We start from the raw sequence: 23,352 nt of genomic DNA on the forward strand, positions 1-23,352 counted from the left end.
CATGGTTGGAGAGTTTTGAAATGCGCTTGTGGAAATGTAATGGTGAAATGTGAACTGGGGATTTCACAATGGCAGGCCATGGCAACTTTTGAAACATCTTTTGTACCATCTTCTCTGAATTGTGCTGAGTTGTGTTGAGAATTGAATGGCAGCGGGGGAGGAAATGTGTTTTGGGGTCTTGTGGGTGGGGAAGGTGTGTGTGCCCGCAGGTACAGATCAGGCTCTGAGGAGCGATGCCTGCGGCCCCCCTCTGCGGCAATTACCCCTGGCAGCCAGTGGTATCTGGAAATTGGAGCTCGACGGTGGAGGATCTAGTTGGGCGCCCTGGGGTGAAGGAGATCCCGGCGACCCGTGGAGCTGTGCAGCAGCAGGAGGCAACGGAGCCTGGTGTGTGGAGACCCTCGCCGGCGGGGTAATGGCAGAAAGGGATGTTGGGCTGTCACGGGTCCAAGAGGTAAAGGGGGGGGGGGGGGCAATGAACTTGTAAGTCGGTTGACTTGGTTTTGGGACTGCGGGCACCACAGCCTGAAGCGCCCCCACCATCTTGCTTGTGCGGTACCTCGCCGCTGCCTTGTTGAGGAATGCACACATGTATATGACATCAATGCCATGGTCCTGCAGGGGGGTGTGATAAATACGTGCTTGGCAATAATTTTTTGTGTGTAATGAGTTATGGAATGAGAATGAGTGGATATGGGGTTTGTGTTGCGTGAATGTGGGCGAAATCCACCGAGCCATGTCACTCACCTGTAACATCTGGACAGGGCCCGCGGAAATTTAGGGGTGCATTGGGGATGGCCCCGCAGGTAAGGTTGTGTCTTGTGGCATCCACCGGGGGACGCGGTCTGTAGACCGGAGTATGTACAAATGTTTAATAGAGTTGGCATTTTTGTAAGTTTGGTTAAGTTTTGTGGTTAAGTTAGATTTTTGCGTGTTGTTTGTTCCTCCCACCACAGGAGCGATGAAATGAAGACCATTGTACATATTTGATTGCATGATTGTTAAGGGGATTAGCTTGTTAAGGAGTATAGGTAGGAAGTCCGACTCACTTCCCACAGCCCTCCTGATTTATTTCATAGGTTAATTAAGTGTGTGACAGTAAGTGTTAAGACTGGAATGGTAGCGCCTGCAGTGAACTTTGCAGGAGCTTCGGTTCCAGGGGGGGGTGGGGGGGGGGCTGTGTTATGTCGGTAGGGTAGTAATACGTGGAGCAGATAGATCTGAATAGGTAGCGTGCTTCGATTGTCGCGGTAAGGAAACCACCCTGTGATAGGTTCTTCATGTGTAGGCGTTTTGTCGGTTAAGATGTATACCTGTGAGCATACCAGGATGTTCGAGTGATAAGTAGCATAGGGATTAAAGATAAAGCCCCTGTATGTCTCACCTGGTCACCAAATCTTTGGCACTTTTGGCACTGTACCCATTTAGACACTTAGGTAGGATCTTTATTACAACACCAAATAAATCCCTTCCCTGACATGACTTTGGAAGACGAACAGGCAACGGGGCCGGTTCGGGGCGCCACGCTTGACCGCGGCCCGTTTAATCTCCGCTGGGCCCGCGTAGCACGCTACACGCTACGTGCTATACCACGCCCAGGAGGGCTGTGATCGGTTGGCGCGAATGGACGCGGAAGGGGCGAAGCGGGTCGACAAAACGTGGGAGGCTACGAGGCCCTGATTGGGTGCCGCGCAGGGCTGACGTCACCGCCAGAGGTGATAAGAAGGGTGCGCCGAACGACGTGAGGAGAGAAGGTTTTTGAGTTCACGGTTCGCAGTTCACAGCTTGAGAGTCCCGGTGCGATCCCGAGTTGGCTTGTGAGCAGAGAACCTGGCCCTGGTTGAGTTGGCTGTCGTGTGGGAGATCGCCGTCGAGGTGGTTGGAGCTCGCTCCTTTTTGCTGGGTGGATTCACGCTAGCCTGCGTTGGACCTCGTGGTGCTTGGGAATTTGGGGCCAGGCCTTCGCGGTGCTTGTGCGGGAGCGAGGCGCCTCGTGGTGTGCAGCGGAGATTGGAGACAGACAAGACGACAGGACAGATAAGGCCAATCCCCATTGCAAATTACACGACGAGACATTTCTTTTCGTAATTCATTTTCCCCCGTCTGTGTTTGAGATCTGGTGTGTGGGATCCCAATTTAGGAGTTTTACATTTATTATCGCGTTTTCCTGTCCCTGCGTTTCTTTTCAATAAACCGTTGTATTATTTTATATTCCTTGTTACACCTGTGCCCGTGTCGAGTTAATTTCCCCTACAGGATCGGAGTGTCCGTTGGAGTTTGATCGCCGTCCACAGTTAAGCGCTTACGCAGCTTCCACCTTCCTTCTTCCTCCTGCGCGACCATAGTAAAATCCGTATTGGTTGTTGCCTCCGAATAAAACCGTTTAGGCCTCGGTCTCTGGTGTTAACTGGAGTCGCACGACAATATGTATATATATATATACAGTGTATATATATATATATATATATATATATATATATATATATATATATATATATTTTTTTTTTTTTATATATATATATATATATATGAATGATCGTTTTAAGGCCATTTTCCCCGCTAGAGCGGGGGTTAGCCTTGCGGGCCCCATGACAATCATGGTTCCCTGTTTGAGGCAATGTTTTTATGGCCGGATGCCCTTCCTGACGCCAACCCGTGGTCACGCTCCTACGATGCGCAGGGAGGGTGTGTATATATCACAATATATAGATATTTTTTTGTGTATTAACTTAGCAAGCCTGAGGTTTTGATTTCATAGTTTCAATCTATGAGGGTGGTGGCACATCCAAAGTTTGATTGAGGCAACAACATTTTAAAATAATACTAAACAGATAATAAAAACGTTGTTTTTGAAGAGGCAAGGGGTGATCAGTTAATCTGTTGCCAAACATAAAATTACAAAACGATATCAAGGATCATTGTTCAGTTTAACCTCTGTACTATTATTTGACACAGCTGCATTCAGCTTCTTTAATTGTCAAAGTGGAGGTCATTTCAAAAACATTTTTGCCCAGTGTAACCACTCTTTTCACTGATGGATGAGTTTACTGATGCCATTGGATAGAAGTGATGTTTTGGAGTGAAACTTTTTGAGAAGCGGGAAAGAACGTTTCGATCCCTTCTGCAGTTTAGATCCCTTGGAAATTGAGCCTGGTGTTGGTTTAGCGGTTAGGGTGCTGGCTTGGGATCCTAGGATCCTGGGTTCGAATTCCGGTCGATTGCTGAATTAATGCCAGGGGGGTTGATTCAGCCTGTCATCCTTCTGAGGTCGGCAAATTGAGTACCAGTTCACTGGTAATTCCCTGTGTGTCGCAAGAGGCGACCAACAGGGTTGGCGGCAGGAAGAGCATCCGGCCATAAAACATTGCTTCAAAAAGGGGACCACGGTGCCCAAAAAAGGCCAAACCCTGCTCTGCGGGGAAAAATGGACTCTGAAGGTGGTCTCTCTGCAGTAGATCTACTTGTATAATACAATACGTCATCATCAAACTCTGAAAGAACCTGGAAGTGGAAAACATGGGAGCACAACAAACTCGAGGTTTTGTCAAAAAAAACAAAGGCTCAGAAAGTTTTTCTTTGGTAGAACATGTACAATTTTTTTTCTTTTGAATGCAACACATGGTACATGCAATGTTACGGGATGGCCTACCCTTCAAGCTTTGTCCCACGTGAAACAAAAACGTGCGTTTCATTCCACAAACTTGGGGAAAGGTTGTGCAATGTACGCCTGCCTACCTGAAGTATTCAGCAACATCATATAAAAACAATGATGGATATACCAAAATTCGATTATTATTAATTTCGATTCACAATTAACACAAAATCTAGCACAGGTGACGCATACCAATTCCGATCGATTATCACCATAGCCGTGTGAGTGAATAAATACAAGTATTGTATTCAGCTTCTGCCAGTGAGCATAAATGTTTGTTCATTCTGAATGTATTCCATAGATTATGATTGATGTAAGGGGCTTCATGAGAGATTACCTGCAATTTGCTTATTGCCCTTGAAGGAGACTTCAGCTGTTTCTCACGAGATTCCAAACTCGAATCAGTCTGAAAAAAACCCAGCATAATCTTGTGTTATTGTTCTTAACATGAGGACAAGATGCATGAGTGGAGATTTCCATAGGCCATCTGGTCCGTCAGGCTTATGTCATAGCCATGTGTTATTTTATTTAAAGAAAATCAATTCAAATTTGAAAATCAGGTAATATCCGAGTGTATATACATTATACATATTCCATGATTCATAATTATTGGAACAGTGAAGTTAAATTTGTTGTTATTGCTATATACTCAAGAAATTTCTATTTGAGATCAAAAGATGAATATGAGGTGAGAGTACAGAAGGTATGCTTTTATTTCTTGGTATTTCTATGTATACATGTTTTACCATTGCGGAACAATAGCACTTTTCATGTTCAGTCCCCCCATTTTAGGTGAGCATAAGTATCGGAACAGATAACTGACAGGTGTTTCTTGTTGCATTTATCAGTCACACATAAAATAGCTGTGAATGTCAAGTCTTGGTTTTAGCTTTTTTTTCCCCTTGGGAGTCTGCCTTTGGAGTCAGTAGACATAAACCAACATGAAGACCAGAACACTGTCTCTGAAAGAAAAGCAAGCAATTTGGAAGTTGAAAGAATATAAAAATTCAATTAGAACAACAGAACCAAATCACAAACATTGGGAATAGCAAATAAAACAATATGGAATATCTTGAAAAATAAATAAACCACAAGCTACTTAGCAATGGACAATGGCCATGTCTATCAAGGAAAACAACTGCAGTTGATGACAGAAAAATAATCAGAGCTACGAATAAAAACCCTGAAACTACTGTCAGTGACATCACCAACAACCCCCAGAGTGCAGGGGTCAAAGTATCATAATCTACCGTTCACAGAAGACTTACCCAGCAGAATTACAAAGGCTACACCGCAAGATGCAAACATCTCACCAACACCAAAAATAGAAAGGTCAGATTAGAATTTGCCAAGAAGTACAGAGGTGAGACAGTAGAGTTCTGGATCAAAGTTTTATGGACAGATGAGACCAAGATAAACCCTTACCAAAGCGATGGAAAGGCATAAGTATGGAGAAAGGAAGGAACTGCATATGATTAAAGGCATACCACATCATCTTTGATGCATGGTGGAGGTAGTGTCATGGCTTGGGCTTACATGGCTGCCTCTGAAACTGGCTCACTCATCATTATTGATGATGTGACTAATGATGACACCACAGAATTAATTTGGACATGTAAAGAAACATTTTGTCTGCCTATGTGCAAGAAAATTCCTCCAAACTCGTTGGGTGGGTGGTGTTTCACCATCCAGAAGACCACGACCCAAAACACACTACCAACGGAACCAAGGAGTTTGTCAGGGGAAAGAGTGGAAGGTTTTAGACTGGCAAAGTGAATCTCCTGCTTTAAATCCAATGGAGCATGCATTTCACTTTCACTAAAGTCAACACCTCACCCCCAACCCCCAAAACAAACAACAACTGAAAATGGCTGCAGTAAAGGCTTGGCAAAGCATCTTAATGGAAGATACCAAAAGTTTGGTATTATCAATAGATCACAGGTTGAATGCAGTTATTGCATGCAAAGGATATGCAACTAAATATAATAACGAATATATTACTTTAATTTACTTGGTTTATGGTACACTGTGTGGGTGGCTTTACTGCCAAAGTATTGGACTACCGAAGTGGCCATCCCACCTGTCACAAAATAAGTTGAGTTCACAGCTTAGTTGAGCGTTCAAAAACACACTGCAGTGACTGTGAACAACATTGGATGGAGATACTGCACGTCACTCGACTACTGCGAGAAAAACACTACCCAAATGCATTCATCAAATCTTGTCACCAAAAACCCAACCACAGTGACAACAGTCTGGTCACACCAACACACGGTGGCACTTCCATACATACAACACGCTTCTGAAACCAAAAGCCGCATATTAAGTGAGTACAACATTAACATCACCCACAAACCACAAGCATCCTCACGAGCACATCTGTCAAAGCTGAAGGACCACGTGAACAAATTTGACAGAAAGAATGTCATCTATAACATACAATGTGAAGATTGTGAAGCCAATTGTTTTGGCTAAACTGCTTAACCACAAGGCTACCCGAACATCAACTTGCTGTAAGGCGACAAGATAGGTTGCCCTTGATTGCAACACACACACACACCAACACACGTTTGTATGGAATCAGACCACGATCCTTGCCACAGGATCATTAAAGGTGAACCGCGAGATTATCGAGGCCTGCTACTCCTGTGGAAACTCCATCAACCAACACACTGACTTGCATCCCACAAGCTAGTTTGTTCTCGAAACGTCAGGCTATTATTAAAGATTTTAAAATTTAAAATTATTTTACTGCTCATCCTGCTATTTATTTTACACACACACACATATATATATATATATATATATATATACAGTATATATATATATATATATATATATATATATATATATATACTGTTACGGAAACGGAGTACGGCGCTCCCCTTAGTGGGGGGGGGGGGGTGTTAATCCCCCTTCTATTTGTACTGGCCGTCTCCGCTCCTGGAGCTACCCCGCTCCCTTGTGGGGTGGGATTGGCCGAGGCGATCGGTCAAAGGATTCCCGTACACCCCCGCCGATCCCTCCACAAATCAGGTGGGCAACTTCGTTCGAAACCACGGACAAGATGGTATTTTGCCGAGCGGTTTTAGCAGCCCGCGGTTCGAACCATTAACAAATACTAAACCCGATTCATATGCGTCGGCCAAATCGTGCCACAGGTACTCAATGGGGGAAATCACAAAGACGATCGGATGTGGAAGAAGAGGCCAAAGTAAGGAGGAACAGGAATTTATTAACCAATTATGTACAAATCAAAGAAACCAAAGGAGAAGGAAAGAAACGAAAAATAATTTACAGAAGAAGAAGACACAGTGCAATTCTAGCTTATCTACAGGCTTAACTTAAACCACAGACAACACAGACAAACAGACAACAGTCAGACTTACACGTGGATGATGACAGGAATGGCAGAAGGTTCGTTCATCTGGCGAGGTTCCGTTCCGACCCACGACTCTCTCTCTCTCTCTCTCTGTCGGTAACACTGGGATTCTCCTCTCTAGTACCTCGAACCCAGCTCCAGCCTCGAACCCAGCTCAGCAGCACGCACAGCTTCTCGTACCAGCCCAGTAGCATGTACCCTCCTTGCGCGATTGTCGCACGCATATCTCAAGCGGGGGCGTGACACGCCCTCGGCCGTTTGGGTACCGCCCACGTGCTCTGTTTTGTGGCCTTATATGGCAATGCCACGGTCTTGTTACCTTATTTGGGTATGGAGCTGAACAGCTAAGGGGAACGCCGTGGCGAGCCACGGGCTTGTAGCCTTACTTGGGCATGGAGCTGAACAGCCCCGCCCCCCGTGGCGAGCCACGGGCTTGTCTCTTCTCGGCGACCCCGCCCTTCTTGTCCAAACAGAGCATGGAGCACATATTCACAATGGCAGCGAACGCCGCTTCCAAACCAGGGCCAGTTGAGAGGGCACGCACCCCACGCTTGTCAAGTGGTTTTGCACAGAGAGGGAGAGTTTGGCTGGGAAATGCATTCCTTGAAGGGGACCTATCTTATTTCATTTGGTGCAATGCAGAGTCAATTAATGGGAAACAGAGCCTTAAACTAACATAGAATAAAGAAATAACTATAGAGAGGTTCTTATGATTGGCTATGTGCTTGTACATGGACTAGCTAAGGGGACGACCTTTGACCTTTACATGAAATGGAGGTATTTACAAGAATCATTACATTTACAGAGGGTGGTATTTACAATAATTACACCAAGTGCAGGGTTTCCCAAATCCGTTACAATACACATACACATTTTGGGACTGAACCTACCTGGCAAACCGGCCACATTGTAGCGGCTACCGCTTGGTTTTCACAATCGCCTTGCACCTATCAAGGACGCGGAGTGATCACCATGCCGGGCTCGTCCAGGACGCCCGGGCAGGCCCGCGCTCAACTTGCCAGGCCTCGGTCGGGATGCCCGGGCAGGCTCGCCCTCAACTTGCCAGGCCGCAGCCAGGACACTCGGCCACGCCCCCTCTCGCCTTTCCTGGGCAAACGCTCCGGGATAATGTGTGTATATATATTGCTGCCCGATAAACGGGCTTTTCAGAGTACCTGAGTGTTTTGTTTGAATAAAGCAACTCGGACGAATTCCAGCTTTTTGTCGCGTCCATTCTTCCGATCGACGTGGGAGCCCGAGCTCCTTCATTGGTGACCTACCGACATGGACACGGCAGTGGCCCTTAAACTGCCTACCTTCTGGGAGGCTCACGCGGCGGTTTGGTTCGCACAGGCGGACTCCCTGTTCGCCCTGCGAGGCATCACGGCCGACGACACCCGCTTCCACCATGTGGTAGCAGCGCTCGGTTCAGCCACCGCGGCCCGCGCCCTGAGCCTCCTCGAGAGCCCGCCAGCCACTGACAAATACGGCGCGATTAAAAAGCTCCTCCTCGACGCTTTCGCCCTCCCATCGGCGGAACGCGCACGGCGCCTGCTCGACCTGCCCGAGCTCGGCGACATGCGCCCTTCCGAGCGAATGGACTACATGCTTTCGCTGCTCGGCGAGCACTCTCCGGCATTCCTGTTCCGGGAGCTGTTCCTCCGTCAGCTGCCTAGCCCGGTACGCCTCGCCCTGGCAAGCACGACGATCACGGATCCCTGTGCCCTTGCCAGGGAAGCCGAAAAGATCTCCGCCGCAGGCCAGCACATCGCAGCAGCGACCTGGGGCCCACCGCCGTCCGACGCAACACCCATGGCGCCCGAGCACCCGGCACGGTTGACGACCGAACTGCCGACGCAATTGGCGGCCGCTACACCGAGCCGACCACCTCCAGCACGACGACCGGGGCCTCCACCTGACCAAGCGTGGTGTTACTATCATGCCAGGTTCGGACAGAAGGCCCGGACATGCCGACCCCCGTGCACCTTCAGCAGGCCGTGAAACGGCCGGGCCGGCGTTCATTACCAGCCATGAGCGCCGGCCACACGGGCAACTTACTGTTCATCACGGATAAAACGTCCGGACGGTGCTTCCTGTGCGACACCGGCGCCCAACTGAGTGTCATACCCGCCTCTGACCAGGACAGGCAGTCCGCGGTTTGCGGCCCCTCCTTGGTTGCGGCCAACGGATCGGCCATCCGCACCTTCGGCCCGCGCAACGTCACCCTCTGCTTCGGCGGCCAACGCTTTGCTTGGACGTTTGTAACCGCAAACGTGCCCATGGCTCTGCTAGGCGCCGACTTCCTCTGCGCACACGGACTGCTGGTGGACGTCCAACGGCGTCGTTTAATCAACGCCGAAACCTTCAGCTCCCTGGTATGCACATTGAGCAGCTCCGCGCCGACCGAGCTGGCATGCGCCCTCCTGGCGGCGAACGAGTTTGCTCACCTACTCACGGAGTTCCCGGCCCTCACGCAGCCGACGTTTTCGGCCGTCGCAGTACGGCATGGAATCGAGCACCACATACCAACCACGGGCCCGCCGGTCTACGCCAGAGCCTGCCGCCTCGACCCAGCCAAGCTCGCCGTGGCCAAAGCCGAGTTCGACGCTTTAGAACACCTCGGCATCGTGCGGCGCTCCGATAGCGCGTGGGCTTCGCCACTACACATCGTCCCAAAGCCAGGGGGCGGCTGGCGCCCATGTGGCGACTACCGCCGCCTTAACGACGCTACCACCCCCGACAGGTATCCGATCCCGCACATCCAAGACTTCTCCGCCCGTCTGGCGGGACGGGTCATTTTTTCGAAAATTGATCTCATACGGGGATATCACCAGGTACCTGTCAGGGCGGCCGACGTCCCTAAAACGGCAGTCATCACACCGTTCGGCTTATTCGAATTCTTACGGATGCCGTTTGGTCTCAAGAATGCGGCGCAGGCGTTCCAGCGCTTGATGGACGGCGTGCTGCGTGACCTGCCGTTCCTTTTCATTTACCTGGACGACATCCTCGTCACCAGCACGTCCCGGGCCGAGCACCTCCTCCACCTCCGAACACTGTTCGGGCGCCTCAGCGAGCACGGCCTCATCGTCAACCCGGCCAAATGCCACTTCGGCACGATGGCCGTTGATTTTTTGGGCCACCACATCACCAAGAACGGGGCCATGCCGCTGCCAACCAAGGTCGAGGCCATCACCACGTTCCCACGTCCCCGCACCATAAAGGCCCTGCAGGAATTCCTGGGAATGGTGAATTTTTATCACCGCTTCGTGCCCCGCGCTGCTCAACTCATGCGGCCCCTCTACGAAGCCCTCCGGGGCAAGCCGGCCAAGCACGACATTGCCTGGTCCACAGCAATGGACGCGGTCTTCCAAAGCTCAAAGCGGGCCCTCACCGACGCAACACTGCTCGCTCACCCGGTGCTCAACGCTCCCATCGCCCTCACCACGGATGCCTCCGACTACGCGGTGGGCGCCGTACATGAGCAATGGGTGAACGGGGTTTGGCAGCCACTCGCGTTTTTCAGCCGGCAGCTCCGGCCGAACGAGCTCAAATACAGCATGTTTGACCGTGAGCTCCTCGGTCTACACCTGGCCGTCTGCCATTTCCGCCACCTCCTGGAGGGCCGACCTTTCACGGCGTTCGTCGACCACAAGCCGTTGGTTTACGCAATGGCCAAGGTCACGGAGCCGTGGTCGGCCCGCCAACAGCGCCACCTCTCCGCCGTGTCGGAGTTTACCACGGACATCCGGCACGTCGCCGGCAAAAACAACGCCGTGGCCGACTGTCTCCCAAGGCCAGCCTCGCCCCATCGTGCCCGTCACCTGGCAACGCCGCATCTTCGCCTCCCTCCACGGCCTTTCCCACCCGGGCCGGAAAGCTTCCCAGAAGCTGGTGTCGGCGCGATTCGTCTGGCACGGCCTTCGTCGGGACGTCCGCGATTGGACCAGCACCTGCACAGCCTGCCAACGGGCCAAGGTCCACCGACACACCCAGGCCCCGCTGGCACCTTTCACCGTGCCCGAACGACGTTTCGACCACGTCAACGTGGATCTGATGGGCCACCTCCCCCCGTCACGGGGGTTCACACACCTGCTCACCATGGTGGACAGGACCACCAGGTGGCCGGAGGCCGTTCCCCTCGTCTCCACCACCACCGCCGACGTGGCACAGGCTTTCATCGCCACCTGGGTCGCCCGCTTCGGCGCACCGGCGGACATCTCATCAGACCGCGGACCATAGTTCACCTCCGAGCTGTGGGGCGCGGTCGCCCGCAACCTGGGGGTGAAGCTCCACCGTACTACGGCCTACCACCCCCAAGCAAACGGGTTGTGCGAGCGATTCCACCGCTCCATGAAGGCCGCGCTCATGGCCGGCCTTCAAGACGGCGGTTGGGCCGACCGGCTGCCGTGGGTCCTTTTGGGCCTCCGCACGGCCCCCAAGGAGGACCTCCAGGAATCCACCGCCGAGCTTGTCTACGGCCAGGCGCTACGCGTCCCGGGCGAATTCGTGCCCGACGCTACCAGTCCCTGGTCCACAGCTCACCAGCGCTCGGACCTCCAGGAGGCCGCCCGATGGTTTGCCCCCGTGCCAACATCCCACCACGGTGACCTCCAGTCCTACGTCCCCCCAGCACTTCGCACAGCGGAGTATGTTTTTGTGCGTCACGACGCACATCGGGGGCCACTCCGGCCGCCGTACGACGGGCCCTTCCAGGTCCTGCGACGGGACGACAAGTCGTTCGTCATCGACATCGGCGGCAGGTCGGACCGGATTGCGGTGGACCGCCTCAAGCCAGCGCACGTGGATGTCGACCAACCACCACGGGTGGCCCTTCCGCCGCCGCGAGGCCGCCCCCCGTCCACGGTGCCCCCCACTCGACCGCCCACCACCACACCGGACCCCCCCCCCCTCCACGACCCGCCAGGGGTCGCTTCGGCCGGGTCATCAGGACCCCCCTCAAATTGACCCTGCCGGTGCAAGTCGATTCTGGGGGGACGTGTGTAGCGGCTACCGCTGGGTTTTCACAATCGCCTTGCACCTATCAAGGACGCGGAGCGATCACCATGCCGGGCTCGTCCAGGACGCCCGGGCAGGCCCGCGCTCAACTTGCCAGGCCTCGGTCGGGATGCCCGGGCAGGCTCGCCCTCAACTTGCCAGGCCGCAGCCAGGACGCTCGGCCACGCCCCCTCTCGCCTTTCCTGGGCAAACGCTCCGGGATAATGTGTGTATATATATTGCTGCCCGATAAACGGGCTTTTCAGAGTACCTGAGTGTTTTGTTTGAATAAAGCAACTCGGACGAATTCCAGCTTTTTGTCGCGTCCATTCTTCCGATCGACGTGGGAGCCCGAGCTCCTTCAACATTACATTTCTTCACTCCTCAAACATTGAACCACCACAGAAAGGCATATCAACATCCAAACAAACCGAGTTCCTTTTTTTTAATCGCCTCTTGTCAGATAAACCACCAGTTTCACAAGGACTGCCTAGTCTATTGTTTTCTGCAGCCATAGCCGAGTAAAACAAGATCCTATTTAATCGATAACTTTTTATCGTTTGCTGATTTGTAATTGCGATTCATTGAGGATGCATTAATTTGACTATTTATTGTGTATTTACTTTGACTAAAATGCTGCACTTGAGTAGCTTCTGCATGAAAGCTCAAGATTTCCCACAAGCCTTTGACAAAGGTCAAATGCTTTTCATAATTAAGTGTTGTATATTCTGTCACCGAACGTGCAAACACTATTAAAAGTAACGATCGGGGACGCCTCTTCAACTAGTCACACTGCTGCCTATCGTAAGACCTTTAATAAAATTAATCATTGCAGGAGACCAAGAGGAAACTCCTCACAAACTCTCTGATCACTGGTCATCAGCTTGGCTAATGCTCAGGCAATTCCACACTCGACAATCTGCTTCTTCGATGTCAAGAATGGATGGATGGCCTCAATCACAAACAGAAGATTAGGGCTATCTCAGTAAACATCTCCTGTACGTTTCATTCTGTGTGGCACCCAACCTTATACTTTCCTATCAGCTAATGGTATAAAGAGTCAATTTTTGTCGATAACTCACCTCTGATGTATTTTTTGTCGATAACTCACCTCCATAGGCGTAGTTTGACTTCTCTATTTGGGGGGCAGGGGGGCAAGGGCTTAATATTAACAAGCATTCCATGTATTGCGCTGCAATACATGTCCCCTACCGGCAGTCTGTCGTCCGGAACACTGTTGGGGAAATTACCAAAGTTCAAAGTGCCATAACTTTGTCAAAAATGATCGAAACGTCGTGAAGTTCGAACTTGATCTGTAACTTATCATGGGGAAACCATGTACCAAGTTTGAAATCATTAGCATTAAGAGTTTAGAAAAAAAGTCCGGAAAACTGTTCTTTGCGTGACGGACAGACAGACAGACGGACAGACTGACAGATGGAGGGACGGAGTGCAAACCTATAGTCCCCTCCGGTGTACACCGGTAGGGGTCTAATAAGGGGTAGCTATGTCTGACTTCCAAAATTACCGTTTGCTAGTGTAGTTACAGTGTCCGTGAAATCACAAATACAGTTTACGTTCAATATTGTTACTCACATTTAAATACGGGATGTTTTTGTTATCTTAATTGTAAACTACTGAAAAAAATAGAGGTGGGGGCATTGCCTCCTCTTGCCTTCCCCCTCACAAACTCTGCCGGTGCTCACCTCTCTCTGTGCAAGATAGTTCCTAACCTCCTCACAAGATAGGCTGCAGGAGTAAACTCTTTAAAAAAATATTCTGATAAAATAACCAAATGGTCATCTACCTGGAACATGTTTTTAATGCAGGACTGACCGATGCTCTGAATTTGTCCCTCTATAAGGATTGGTGGTTAAATAAACCAATTTATTTCTGTTCTGAGCATCTGAGAGAGAGGTACCGGTACACTAGTTTTAGGATGTCCTGCACCTCACAATCACTTGTAACCTTTGTTAGGTAGATCAGATTATAACTCCAAAACTGGCCTCTAAAGTTGGCCACTGCCTCAGAAAAGAATGCAGGGTGAAGTCCTTCCTCTGTCATCCTCAGCTTATAACAGTGTAAAGGCCTTCATACAAAGTGTCATAGAATGTAAATATCAGGTCTGAACTATTCTGCTGCTTTACAAATTCTTCCCCTTGAGGCCAGAGTGTCTACAGCCTTCTATGTTATTGGCATCCATGACAGAAAGCTGAGCCTCAGAGTCTGCTTCTTGCTCACCTCAGGAGGCTAGTGACATTGCGGTATTTTACAGGCTCCATTGTGTTCTTGCTGCTCCAACCCTCTCACCTGCACGCCCAACCTCTGCCTCTCCAGGTTACACACATTAAAATATAAATCCTTACCTTGTTACGCACTCAAAGTCTAAGGTTAACACTCATCTCCATTCATCCTGCCTCTCACTCCCCCTTTTACCTGTGAAACCTCTTGCATGTGGAACCATCTTCTAACATCTGCCATCTGCCCACTACCTCCCTATATTCTCCCCTATTTCTACCTCTAAGTTTTACTAACCCTACTGCAACTATTGGGGATGCCTCTTCGCGGTGGTTATACCCCCCAACACAAGTCGGGGGGCAAATCTTCCCCATTCTTCCATGCTGCCCGGATTCGTCAGGGCAGCACGGTCATGGTCAGAGTGCCGATCGATCCTCATGGATCAGTCCTTTCCCTCTTGTCTCTGTCTCCTCTCTCTCTTTCTCTATATCTCTCTAACTCTGTCGTGGCCCTGACTTGTGAAGGCAGGATACACCATCCTGGATGTAGGGGATCTCTGGGTCGTTTCTGGGAGATTGACTGGCTGTCTCTGTGCTGCAGGCTTGTTCGAGAGAACAGTCCGGGCCTATACAACACCAACAACAACAACTAACCCCACTGAGATCATGTCTCTCTTTCAAATGTAATTCCTCTCTCATGTACAGTCACGTGAAAAAGTAAGTACACCCCATGTAAAGTTTTGACTTTTACAACATATTTCAACATACAGCTATTTGACCTTCATTTCAACAATATTGATAGATAAAGGTGATATAATATAACAAATATCATGAAACATTTACATTTTGTAGTCCATTGTATAATTTAAATAAACATAAATGCAAATTTCGCATGTGGAAAAAGTAAGTACACCCTTGGCTCCAATAGGTGGTATTGCCCCCTTTGGCAGAAACAACCTCAAGTCGGCGTTTCTTAAAACTGTCTACCAGTCTCTGACATCGACTGGGAGTAATTTTTGCCCACTCCTCCATGCAGAATTCTTTCAGCTGTGCGATGTTTGAGGGGTTTCTTGCATGCACAGCTCGTTTCAAATCCCCCCACAACATCTCGATGGTATTTAGATCCAGGCTTTGACTTGGCCATTCCAGAACCCTCCATTTCTTTCTTTTCAGCCATTCCTTGGTGGATTTACTGGTATGTTTAGGGTCATTGTCATGTTGCAAGGTCCACCTTCGGTTGAGCTTCAACCTTCCGACAGAAGGCCTCACATCATCCTCAAGCACCCTCCGGTGTGTACCCCGGTTTAGAATAGGTACATTGTATCCCTGCGCATCGTAAGAGGCGACTAAGGGTTGGCGTCAGGAAGGGTATCCGGCCATAAAAACATTGCCTCAAACAGGGAACCATGATTGTCATGGGGCCCGCAAGGCTAACCCCCGCTCTAGCGGGGAAAATGGCCTCAAAACGATCATTCATTCATTCATTCATACCCTCTGGAACAATGAAGAATTAATAGTGGATTCTATGATGGTGAGCTGCCCAGGCCTTGATGCAGCAAAGCTGCCCCAAACCATAATATTTCCACCCCCATGCTTTACAGTTTGTATCAGGTTCTTGTGGTCAAATGCTGTCTTCGGTTTTCGCCAAACATGTCTTCTGGTACTGTGGCCAAATAGCTCTACCTTTGACTCATCTGTCCAGAGCACATTGCTCCAGAAGTGCTGGTCTTTGCCTAGGTGTTCATTGGTAAACTTTAGTCTTGCCCTGATGTTCTTTCTGGACAGCAAAGGTTTCCTCCTGGCACACCTCCCATGTAGATCAAATTTGTGCAGCCTCTTTCTAATGGTAGACTCGTGCACTTTGACATCAACAGTGGCAAGATATACATGTAGGTCCCGTGATGACATTCTGGGGTTCTTAGAGACTTCTTTCAGCATCTTGCGGTCTGCTCTCGGGCTGAACTTGCTGGGGTGGCCTGGCCTGAACAAGTTGGCAGTAGTTTGGAATCTTCTCCACTTGTAGATGATCTTCCGGACAGTCGAATGATTGATTTCAAATTGTTTGGAGATCTTTTTAAATCCCTTCCCAGACTCGTAGGCATCTATAACCTTCTTTCTGAAGGCCTCAGAGAGCTCTTTTGATCTAGGCATGGTGACGCACTTCAACAACAAAGAGCAAACCAAACTAAATGTCTGAGGTTTAAATAAGACAGGTTCCTCCAAGATCCTCTCTAACGATGTTCTAATCATTTGCACCTGAGCTGGTGCACCTGATTCTAATTTTAGGTGTTTGAAGGAGTGATAAATGTAGGGGTGTACTTACTTTTTCCACGTGCGAAATTTGCATTTATGTTTATTTAAATTATACAATGGACTACAAAATGTAAATGCTTCATGATATTTGTTATATTATATCACCTTTATCTATCAATATTGTTGAAATGAAGATCTAATAGCTGTATGTTGAAATATGTTGAAAAGGTCAAAACTTTACATGGGGTGTACTTACTTTTTCATGTGACTGTATGTGTATATGGTGTATCCATACATTTTTAGCCTCTTCTTTCTCCCTCGCTCCATTTCTCTCTTTAACAGTTTTCCTCTTTTTTGTACTGCTCTTCCATGAACCTCCATTCCGATGTATGTGTATATATACATATACATGTAGCGGCTACCGCTGGGTTTACACAATCGCCTTGCACCTACCAAGGACGCAGAGCGATCACCATGCCGGGCTCGTCCAGGACACCCGGGCAGGCCCGCGCTCAACTTGCCAGGCCTCGGCCGGGACGCCCGGGCATGCCCCCTCTCGCCTTTCCCGGGCAAACGCTCCGGGATAATGTGTGTATATATATTGCTGCCCGATAAACGGGCTTTTCAGAGTACCCGAGTTGTTTTGTGACAATAAAGAAACTCGGACGAATTCCAGCTTTTTGTCGCGTCCATTCTTCCGATTGACGTGGGAGCACAGCCACTACATTGGTGACCTACCGACATGGACACGGCAGTCGCCCTTAAACTGCCTACCTTCTGGGAGGCTCACGCGGCGGTTTGGTTCGCCCAGGCGGACTCCCTGTTCGCCCTGCGAGGCATCACGGCCGACGACACCCGCTTCCACCATGTGGTAGCAGCGCTCCGTTCAGGCACCGCGGCCCGCGCCCTGAGCCTCCTCGAGAGCCCGCCAGCCGCTGACAAATACGGCGCGATTAAAAAGCTCCTCCTCGACGCTTTCGCCCTCCCATCAGCGGAACGCGCACGGCGCCTGCACGACCTGCCCAAGCTCGGCGACACGCGCCCGTCCGAGCGAATGGACTGCATGCTTTCGCTGCTCGGCGAGCACTCTCCGGCATTCCTGTTCCGGGAGCTGTTCCTCCGTCAGCTGCCTAGCCCGGTACGCCTCGCCCTGGCGAGCACGACGATCACGGATCCCCGCGCCCTCGCCAGGGAAGCCGACAAGATCTCCGTGGCAGGCCAACGCATTGCAGCAGCGACCTGGGGCCCACCGCCGTCCGACGCAATGCCCATGGCGCCCGAGCACCCGGCACGGTCGACGACCGAACGGCCGACGCAATTGGCGGCCGCTACGCCGAGCCGACCACCTCCAGCACGACGACCGGGGCCTCCACCTGACCAAGCATGGTGTTACTATCATGCCAGGTTCGGACAGAAGGCCCGGACATGCCGACCCCCGTGCACCTTCGGCTGGCCGGGAAACGGCCGGGCCGGCGTTCATTACCAGCCATGAGCGCCAGCCACACGGGCAACTTACTTTTCATCACGGACAAAGCGTACGGACGGCACTTCCTGTGCGACACCGGCGCCCAACTGAGCGTCATACCCGCCTCTGATCAGGACAGGCAGTCCGCGGTTTGCGGCCCCTCCTTGGTTGCGGCCAACGGATCCGCCATCCGCACCTTCGGCCCGCGCAACGTCACCCTCTGCTTCAGCGGCCAACGCTTTACTTGGACGTTTGTAACCGCAAACGTGCCCATGGCTCTGCTAGGCGCCGACTTCCTCTGCGCACACGGACTGCTAGTGGACGTCCAACGGCGTTGCCTCATCAACGCCGAGACCTTCAGCTCCCTGGTATGCACATTGAGCAGCTCCGCTCCGACCGAGCTGGCATGCGCCCTCCCGGCGGCGAACGAGTTTGCTCGCCTGCTCACGGAGTTCCCGGCCCTCATGCGGCCGACGTTTTCGGCCGTCGCAGTACGACATGGGATCGAGCACCACATACCAACCACGGGCCCGCCGGTCTACACCAGAGCCCGCCGCCTCGACCCAGCCAAGCTCGCCGTGGCCAAAGCCGAGTTCGACGCTTTGGAACACCTCGGCATCGTGCGGCGCTCCAATAGTGCGTGGGCTTCGCCACTACACATCGTCCCAAAGCCAGGGGGCGGCTGGCGCCCATGTAGCGACTACCGCCGCCTTAACGACGCTACCACCCCCAACAGGTATCCGATCCCGCACATCCAAGACTTCTCCGCCCGCCTGGCAGGATGGGTCATTTTTTCAAAAATCGATCTCATACGTGGATATCACCAGGTACCTGTCAGGGCGGCCGATGTCCCTAAAACGGCCGTCATCACGCCGTTCGGCTAATTCGAATTCCTACGGATGCCGTTTGGCCTCAAGAACGCGGCTCAGGCGTTCCAGCGCTTGATGGACGGCGTGCTGCGTGACCTGCCATTCCTCTTCGTTTACCTGGACGACATCCTCGTCGCCAGCACGTCCCGGGCCGAGCACCTCCTCCACCTCCGAACACTGTTCGGGCGCCTCAGCGAGCACGGCCTCATCGTCAACCCGGCCAAATGCCACTTCGGCACGACGGCCGTTGATTTTTTGGGCCACCACATCACCAAGAACGGGGCCGTGCCGCTGCCAACCAAGGTCGAGGCCATCACCACGTTTCCGCGTCCCCGCTCCATAAAGGCCCTGCAGGAATTCCTGGGAATGGTGAATTTCTATCACCACTTCGTGCCCCGCGCTGCTCAACTCATGTGGCCCCTCTACGAAGCCCTCGGGGAAAGCCGGCCAAGCACGACGTCGTCTGATCCGCAGCAATGGACGTGGCCTTCCAAAGCTCAAAGCGGGCCCTCGCCGACACAACACTGCTCGCTCACCCGGTGCTCAACGCTCCCATCGCCCTCACCACGGATGCCTCCGACTACACGGTGGGCGCCGTACATGAGCAATGGGTGAACGGGGTTTGGCAGCCACTCGCTTTTTTCAGCCGGCAGCTCCGGCCGAACGAGCTCAAATATAGCACGTTTGACCGTGAGCTCCTCGGTCTACACCTGGCCGTTCGCCATTTCCGCCACCTCCTGGAGGGCCGACCCTTCACGGCGTTCGTCGACCACAAGCCGTTGGTTTACGCAATGGCCAAGGTCACGGAGCCGTGGTCGGCCCGCCAACAGCGCCACCTCTCCGCCGTGTCAGAGTTTACCATGGACATCCGGCACGTCGCCGGCAAAAACAACGCCGTGGCCGACTGTCTTTCTCGGGCCAGCGCGAACGCGGTCCACCTCGGCGTGGACTTCGCGCTTATGGCGGCGGACCAAACCACCGACACCACGGTGCAAGCCCTCCGGGCGGCGGACACGGGCCTCCGCCTGGCGGACATCCCCTTCGCGGACACTGTCTTCACACACCTGCTCACCATGGTGGACAGGACCACCAGGTGGCCGGAGGCCATTCCCCTCATCTCCACCACCACCGCCGACGTGGCGCAGGCTTTCATCGCCACCTGGGTCGCCCGCTTCGGCGCACCGGCAGACATGTCGTCGGACCGCGGACCGCAGTTCACCTCCGAGCTGTGGGGCGCAGTCGCCCGCAACCTGGGGGTCAAGCTCCGCCGTACTATGGCCTACCACCCTCAAGCCAACGGGTTGTGTGAGCGATTCCACCGCTCCATGAAGGCCGCGCTCATGGCCGGCCTTCAAGACGGCGGTTGGGCCGACCGGCTGCCGTGGGTCCTTTTGGGCCTCCGCACGGCCCCCAAGGAGGACCTCCGGGCATCCACCGCCGAGCTTGTCTACGGCCAGGCGCTACGCGTCCCGGGCGAATTCGTGCCCGACGCTACCAGTCCCTGGTCCGCAGCTCACCAGCGCTCGGACCTCCAGGAGGCCGCCCGACGGTTTGCCCCCGTGCCAACATCCCACCACGGTGACCCCCAGTCCTACGTCCCCCCAGCGCTTCGCACAGCGGAGTACGTTTTTGTGCGTCATGACGCACATCGGGGGCCACTCCGGCCGCCGTACGATGGGCCCTTCCGGGTCCTGCGATGGGACGACAAGTCGTTCGTCATCGACATCGGCGGCAGGTCGGACCGGATTGCGGTGGACCGCCTCAAGCCGGCGCACGTGGACATCGACGAACCACCACGGTTGGCCCTTCCGCCGCGGCGAGGCCGCCCCCCGTCCATGGTGCCCCACACTCGACCGCCCACCACCACACCGGACCCCCTCCCCCCCTCCCCCCCACGACCGCCAGGGGTCGCTTCGGCCGGGTCATCAGGACCCCCTTCAAATTGACCCTGCCGGTGCAAGTCGATTCTGGGGGGACGTGTGTAGCGGCTACCGCTGGGTTTACACAATCGCCTTGCACCTACCAAGGACGCGGAGCGATCACCATGCCAGGCTCGTCCAGGACGCCCGGGCAGGCCCGCGCTCAACTTGCCAGGCCTCGGCCGGGATGCCCGGGCATGCCCGGGCACGCCCGGTCACGCCCGCTCTCGACTTGCCAGGCCGCGTCCGGGACGCCCGGGCATGCCCGGGCACGCCCGGTCACGCCCGCTCTCGACTTGCCAGGCCGCGGCCAGGACGCCCGGCCACGCCCCCTCTCGCCTTTCCCGGGCAAACGCTCCGGGATAATGTGTGTATATATATTGCTGCCCGATAAACGGGCTTTTCAGAGTACCCGAGTTGTTTTGTGACAATAAAGAAACTCGGACGAATTCCAGCTTTTTGTCGCGTCCATTCTTCCGATTGACGTGGGAGCACAGCCCCTACATACATTCACATACATATATTTTGTAGAGAACCCATTCCACACTGGAGGGACATTAGTGCTCCATAAATATGTCCATTTATTCATTCCCTTCCCAATGAGGGATTGTAGAGGGCAGGGTTAAGGTTTTGAGTTTGAGCCCCTGTTGTGCCATTGAGATAATTATCTTCACCTCACAAATGGTTTCAGAGCTTAATTTCAACACTTAAGTAAACGAGTAACACCCCCTTGATTTTAGCTAATATTTATTTTTAGATATTTTATGCAGCATGTAGTTAAACAATGCCATAGAAATGCAGTTGGAAGCCCTAAGAGTTTGTGCTTTTGGCCGTTTGGCATACAGAGCGGCAGTTAAGCACAAGGAAATCAAAAAGGAAAAGGAGATTGATTTTAGGCCTGATTTTCTTATGGATAGTAAAATGTTTTTCAGTTTTGTTCTGAGAATGACAAAGTGACACAATATGGTGTGAACCAAAGTTAATTGTGGGAGTGTTGTGTGTCGAGTAAAATCAATGGTTCGGCCTTAAGGTGAACTTGCACAAAGCAGAACTGCTGCACATTTAGGTAGAGCAAACAAGGAGTTTGAATTCTCAGCAGCTCACAAATCCAGCATCCACAATAGTTGGGAACAACTCCCTCTGGTGTTCAAGCTATGCCTCCTGACTCCTGGGCAACCTCTTTGGCTCCTCACCAATGAATCCCAGTACCCTGCCATTAAATCTGGGTGGCACAACTCAACCGATCTCTTTCTCTAACTCATCGCCTCATATTTTATCACAAATTTGACTGGAACAGATGAGGGGTGGACCTACTTGCAGACAACCAATGGGATATAGATCCACATGGCTCTTCACATCCAAAGGCATCATGCTTTTGGAATTGCCTCCACTCTAGGATTCACCCCTGGGTATAACATACAATATAGTCTACATTTGCTGCTCACACCCGTGTGGTTCAAATATACACTTCTTTCACCCACACACTTCTGATCCAGGATATTTTGAACCTGTAAAGTCATTATTAACTCTCAAAGAAACCATAAGGTTTGTGGGAAAAAAATGAAAAATGAACGAAACAGGACTACTAGAAATACATATAATATTTTAAGCTGATTACACATTCCTACTTTTTACATTTAGAGATAGCTAGCAGAGGCACCTGGCAAATTGCCGAACTTTGCTGTTCTAATTCTGTTGGTATTTTGAAGAAATCTAATTTTGTTTTATTTTTTATCTCTTTGTGGGGGCCTAAAACACTTAATTACCTACCCCACAAAGGAATGGGGTTGGGGATCATTTAATATTAACTTTCACATAGATACAAATGCTTCGGCACGATAGAGCGATTTTAAAAAATCCAACTTTTTTTCATTATTCTCAAAATTTGTTTTTGCTTAAAACAATCCCCGGCACTCTCTGAAATGAACCTCTGAAAGTTTGAGGAAGATCCGTTTGGCCATCTGTCTATGAGAAAAATGGCGACACACAAACAGACACAAACATCGCTCTTATCGTATAGGTACAGCACATTCTGCACAATGTTGTACATCCTAGCTCATAACAGCAATAATTGGAGTAAGGAGAATGGGGATGAGATGCCCTATCAGGAAAGGTGGGGCAAAATAACAAAACCTCACTCTCCCTCACCCATATATATACCCTCACTCTCCCTCACTTTCACTCACTCACCGCAGGCAGGTTGGTGGTCTTTCTGTCTTCCACCGACTCCTCTCTGGCCTAGCCCCCCCCCCACCCCCCAGCCCTGTCTGTGCTCTTTCCCGCAAATATTCCTACAGGTCGCACAAGATCTACCTGCAACCCTCTTCTGGTGAAATTGCCAAAATCAAGACTCTCTATTCACCTTCACTCTTTCATTCCTCTTTTCTCCCGCCTCTGGAACAAACTCCCCCAATCCCTTCAATCCCACTCCTCCCTCCAGGTCTTTAAAACAGCTGTTCACCACCATCTCTTATCTTCCCCCATCCAAAACCTTGATCTTTTCTAACCCTGTTAATTCACCCCAGATCCACTTTTCTGAAATACCAACTTCTTTCCTGGAAGTCCTAGCTGTGTCCATGA

At 51.6% G+C, this 23,352-nt stretch overlaps 1 protein-coding gene across 2 annotated transcripts in view; it reads right to left on the reverse strand.

The window, feature by feature from the left end:
* LOC137432763 (uncharacterized) overlaps positions 1-23,352 on the reverse strand; it is a 60,315-nt gene that overhangs the window by 15,461 nt on the left and 21,502 nt on the right. For both annotated transcript variants that reach the window (XM_068124950.2, XM_068124958.2), the window contains exon 3: positions 3,990-4,058. In XM_068124950.2, the coding sequence (XP_067981051.2) occupies positions 3,990-4,058 (69 nt within the window). The remainder of the gene's footprint in view (positions 1-3,989; positions 4,059-23,352) is intronic.

This window comes from Myxine glutinosa, chromosome 1, assembly GCF_964187855.1.
Source record: "Myxine glutinosa chromosome 1, kmMyxGlut1.1, whole genome shotgun sequence".
Lineage (NCBI taxonomy): Eukaryota > Metazoa > Chordata > Myxini > Myxiniformes > Myxinidae > Myxine > Myxine glutinosa.